At 51.3% G+C, this 4,655-nt stretch overlaps 1 gene segment (V, D, J or C); it reads left to right on the forward strand.

Moving 5' to 3' along the window:
* The first annotated feature begins 3,230 nt into the window (after positions 1-3,230).
* LOC106897668 lies at positions 3,231-4,369 on the forward strand. The segment is given in 2 exon segments: positions 3,231-3,279; positions 4,032-4,369. Coding segments are annotated over 2 exon segments (387 nt in total).
* Positions 4,370-4,655: the final 286 nt, after the last annotated feature.

Consider the following 4,655-nt stretch of genomic DNA (forward strand, 5'->3'; position numbering starts at 1 on the left):
TTGCCCTGAGGGGTGGAGGTCTGAGGTGAATGAAGGCTAGAGGAGGCTTCTGGGAAGAGACTGTGGGCTCCAGGAAATCCCCAGGGATGCCTGGGTAAATCAAGTAGCTGACAGAGCCGGTCAAAGCCCATGGGCAGAGGCTTCCGCAGCATAGAGAGACACAGATCATCCCTGCTTCCTGTCCCATCTGGACTTGATAACTGTGCTTCCAGAGAAGTACTGGCAGGTGGACAAATAAGGCAGAGCAACAGGCATGGCCAAGCCCACTCATGGATCAGACACGTGGTCAGATGGGATTGACTCCTCTCCTCTCTGTCTTCATTTGTCTTCCAGTCCATGTTCTAGGCCTAATTGCCGTGATCCCTCCCTTTCGTGGTCTCTGTTCTTGTCTCCTAAGCATCCCATGGTATGCAAAATGTTTCATCTCACAAGGGTTTTGAGCCCCTTCTAGGCAGAAATACCCCTGGGGCGGTCCTCTCTTGTCACCCTTCTGAAAGGTGTCCTCCCCAGGCAAAGGGGTGATAATGATACCTGAAAGGATGGAGCGTATATGTCAGTGAGGAAAAAGTTCATGCTCTGTGTCTTCCAGCCAGAGAGAGGTGCTGTGTCTGACTCAGGGTGGGATGTTTACAGCAGGTGCTGTTCCCAGAGAAGTTTCCCTTAAAGGGCCTCATCTGTGACCTGGGGAGAAGAGAGCAGAAAACCCTGTAGAGATGAGATAGGCATCTGTTTCCTGTTGAATTTTGGCAGCTGCTGGTTCTAACCTCCTTCCAGACACTACCGAGGGACAAGTACCACATGAATGACTGTAAAGTGGCATCTCTCCAACCCCATGAGGGGTGGATAGACCCCTGCCTCTGAAAGGCAGGAGAGAATCACCATGGACAGCCTGCAATCTCCTATGCCCTGACTCCTTGGTCTCTTCCTCCAGGCTCCTACAGGAAATTTCTGGTGCCCTGGGCCCCTTTGGCAGTGTGACCTGGAGCTGAGAGGCAGCGCTTCTACACCAGCGTCTGTTTGCCTGAGAGGATGCTCCAGCACCTTCTGCCTTGGAAGGCTATGAGAAGCCCGGCCGTGGCCTGACTGCCTAAAGAACCACTCAGGGCTGAAAAGCACCCCATTAGCCCTTATAAATCTGGAACACAGTCAGGGTCCCAGTTTCGTGTCTTTCCTTTAACTTCTCACCCTAATGAGCATCCTCATTGCAAAGGTGTTGAGTCCCAAGGAGGCCTGACTGAGAAGAGTCTCTTCTTCATTCCCTCCCATCAGCCATTTACACACATTGCCGAGGTCCCCCATGAGCCTTCTCTCCCCGAGGCTGAACACTGCCAGCCCTCTCAGCCCATCCTCAGAGGAAACATGCTCCAGTCCATGCACCGCTTTGCTGTGCTCACTCCAGTATCTGTCTTGTACTGGGGAGCCCAGAACTGGACCCAGCACTCCAGAGGTGGCGTCACCAGCACTGAGCAGAAAGGAAGGATCAGGTTCCTTGTCCTGTTGGTGACACTCCTGCTACTGCAGCCCAAGCTGCTGTTGGCTTCATTGCCAGGAGGGTGCATTGCCACAGCAGCTCAGACCCCTGAGTCACTGAAACTGGGCAGGACACAGCAGTGAGTGTTCAGAAGTTTCCCAGCAGCTTGTCCAGCTCTTACTCTTTCCTCAACATCCTACAGTGAGTACTGTTGGAAAAGGTGCTCTTGGTAGGAGACATGACTGCTCTTGTGGTTTTATGTCCTAGACAAAGATGCCCAAGGAAGGAAAATATCTTTCTGGCCCTTCATGTGAGGGTCTGTGGAAACCTCAACATGTGATTGAGACCCATCATCCAGACACTAAACAAGATTCCCTGGCCAAGTGCTCAGGCCATTCCCCTGCTTTTCATTGTTCTCCTGAAGCTTTGTGGACTCACTGGTGCTTTGCCTGGGATCGTCCGTGTATCCCTGAGTCCCTCTGAGTTTTCTGCCCAAAAGAGACCTGCTGGTGGCTGCATTTCCAGGATTTTCTTTTCTGGGCTCTAGTTTGCCCCTCTATGAACAAGCCTCTTGTTATGTTACATCTATTTAGGAAAGCAAAGAGGAACTCTCACACCTGAGCAAGGTCAGCAGACTCCACTGTAAGGTTGTGTACAAGGTGAGAGCACCTGGTTCACTAAGGCTGTCAGATCAAGTCCCTTTTCCTGTCAAAGGGAAGAGGAATTAAAAGGGAAAGTTATCACACAATGACACCAATGTCTCAGTAAGTGACAAGGGAAACAAGGAGAGAGACCAGAGCTCTTCAGCCTCTAATTGATGGGCCATTGGGAAACTGTGGGTGTGGCTTTGAAGAGGGTCAGGATGAGCTTTGTAAATCACAAGAGGAACATGAGGATTATGGATGTTTGAGGGGTTTCCTGCAGGACTGGGCAACACTTCCTAAGGAATGCTTAGGGGAACGTTCAAATGTGGGTTGGGGGCGAAGTGGGGTCTGGAGAGGAACAAGAGGCACCCCAATGGGTGCCCCATGTGGGCTGACCCACTCATCCCTCATCCTATTCCCTCCTCATCCCTCAGTCCTTTCCCTAAAGTAGGAGTAGGTTGTCCTTGTCATCTCTGGGTTTATGGCATCTAAGAGCAATTCTGGCACCAGGTTCCTCACTTGCACTCTGGGTTATCCCACCAAAAGAGGACACAGCCAGAACCCCTGAACTGCTGCACAGCAGGGTTTCTCTCCTTACTGGGGGGATTTGGGGGAGAGTTGTTGTTCCCAGGCAGCTGAGGAAAGAAAGGGGAGAAGTGGGAGAAACAGAAGAAGAATGGATTTTCTTCCTTTCCGGAAGAAATAGCAGTGTCTCTAGGGAGCTGAGGACTGCAGAGCAAGATATGAAGCCTCTACTGGGGAAGAAAGCCCTGACCTCCCAAATGGCCCAGCAGTGAGTGTGCAGAAGAGCTGGGGAGCTAAGGCCTCTATTGTGATCTCACTGGAAAAGCCCTTTCCTACCACTGGGGCCTCAGAGCCCCTTAATGGGGAAATGTTGAGACTGGCACTGGCTGAGGGAGCCACAGGTGCTGCTGTTGGAGGAGGGAGAAACCCAGAAGGAGCATTTCAGGCCCAGGAAGAACAGATCACTGCTCTCTCTCCACTTCTTCCTTTGCCCCTCCAACAGAGTCACTTCCGGCAGCTCTGTCATCTCGTGGATGGGAGGTGTTTTTCTGACTCTCTCTCACTCGACAAACAGGCAGGTTGGTCTCAACATGCAGCTTGGATATCTCGTCCTCGTGGTCTTCCTAGAGCAACGGCTGGGTAAGTCATGGTTTTCATCAACGCATCCTTCCCCTTCTCCCAAAGAAACCCTTGTCAGCCTTGTCAGGATCATGCAGAGAACTACTCTGGAATTCCAGGAATACGCTGGGAAATACTGGCTCATATCTGTTGTTTTTCACCAGTTCTCCCAAGACACTCTTTGAAAGGAGACAGAGGAAGGCACCTCAGACCTCTTCTGCTGCTTTGCTCTTACCTTCAATCCATTTCTCTCTGCCTCTCTCTTCTGATCCACCTGCTCTCACCATAGGAGGTCTCATCCCTCTCTCACCCTCACATTTCTCCCTTTCCAATGCAAATCAACAGAACTTCCACTTCTCTCCTGGTTGTTGACACAGTCAGGGATGCCTATTTCTACCATTCAGCTCTTCATTAAGCAGCTACAAGCCCTTGAAGATGACAAGGATGGGGAAATAGGATGAATTTTTAATCTTTTTCCCATAATTCCAAGGCTGCATAAACATGATAGAGTGGCCCAACACACAAAGGTCAGGCACGACAGGCTGTTCCCTGGGTCTCTGTAGTAAGAGCAGGAGCAAGGAGGAGGAACAGAAGCAGGGACACAGCACAGCTCTTCTCAAAGTCCAACCTCGGTTCCGAGCTGCGATTTCCTGCCCAAAACTCCTCCACATCTGCTATTACTAGGCCTCAGGGAGCCTTCTCTGCCTGGGTTTTGAACCCACTCCTGGTTTGTTTTCACCCCTGCTGAGCTGCTGACCTTCACTTTCTTCCAGGCACCATGGGACAGGTCACCATCACCCAACAAGAAAGACAACTCGCAGTGAAGCAGAGAGACACCTTCCAAACAACCTGCACCTACCAGAGCTCCTACTTTTATGGCTTGTTCTGGTACCAGCAGAGGAAAGGACAAGCTCCCCAGCTGGTCTCCTATCAAGCAAGCGCTGGCCACAAGCGCAGTGGCCGTTTCACCACCGAGCTGAACACCACGGGGAAATACAGCCTCCTGCAGCTGGAGGAAGTCGAGGTCTCTGACAGTGCCTTGTACCTCTGTGCTGGGCAAGACACTCCGGTGCAGGGAGCTTCCTTGGCTGTGCAAGAACCAGGGGAGTGAAGGGATGTGTCTGTACAAGGCTGAGGGTGAGGGAAGGTATCCTCAGGTGTCCCCTGGCAGTGCTGCTTCCCCTCTACACCCAGGTATCTGCAGGACAAGATCCTGTGATGGAATCTTTTCTGTCCATTCCAGTCATCAATGTATGCAGCCATGGGCTTAAATTTTCCCATATCACACTAAATGAAGGCACAGTCTTCTTATTGCCAGTGCATTGGAAGCTCTGCTGTCTGGTAAAACACAAGCAGCACACACACGAGCCATTGCATTTACATATTAGAGATTTGTT

The sequence above is a fragment of the Calidris pugnax genome, unplaced genomic scaffold, assembly GCF_001431845.1.
Source record: "Calidris pugnax isolate Ruff unplaced genomic scaffold, ASM143184v1 scaffold422, whole genome shotgun sequence".
Classification (NCBI taxonomy): Eukaryota; Metazoa; Chordata; class Aves; order Charadriiformes; family Scolopacidae; genus Calidris; species Calidris pugnax.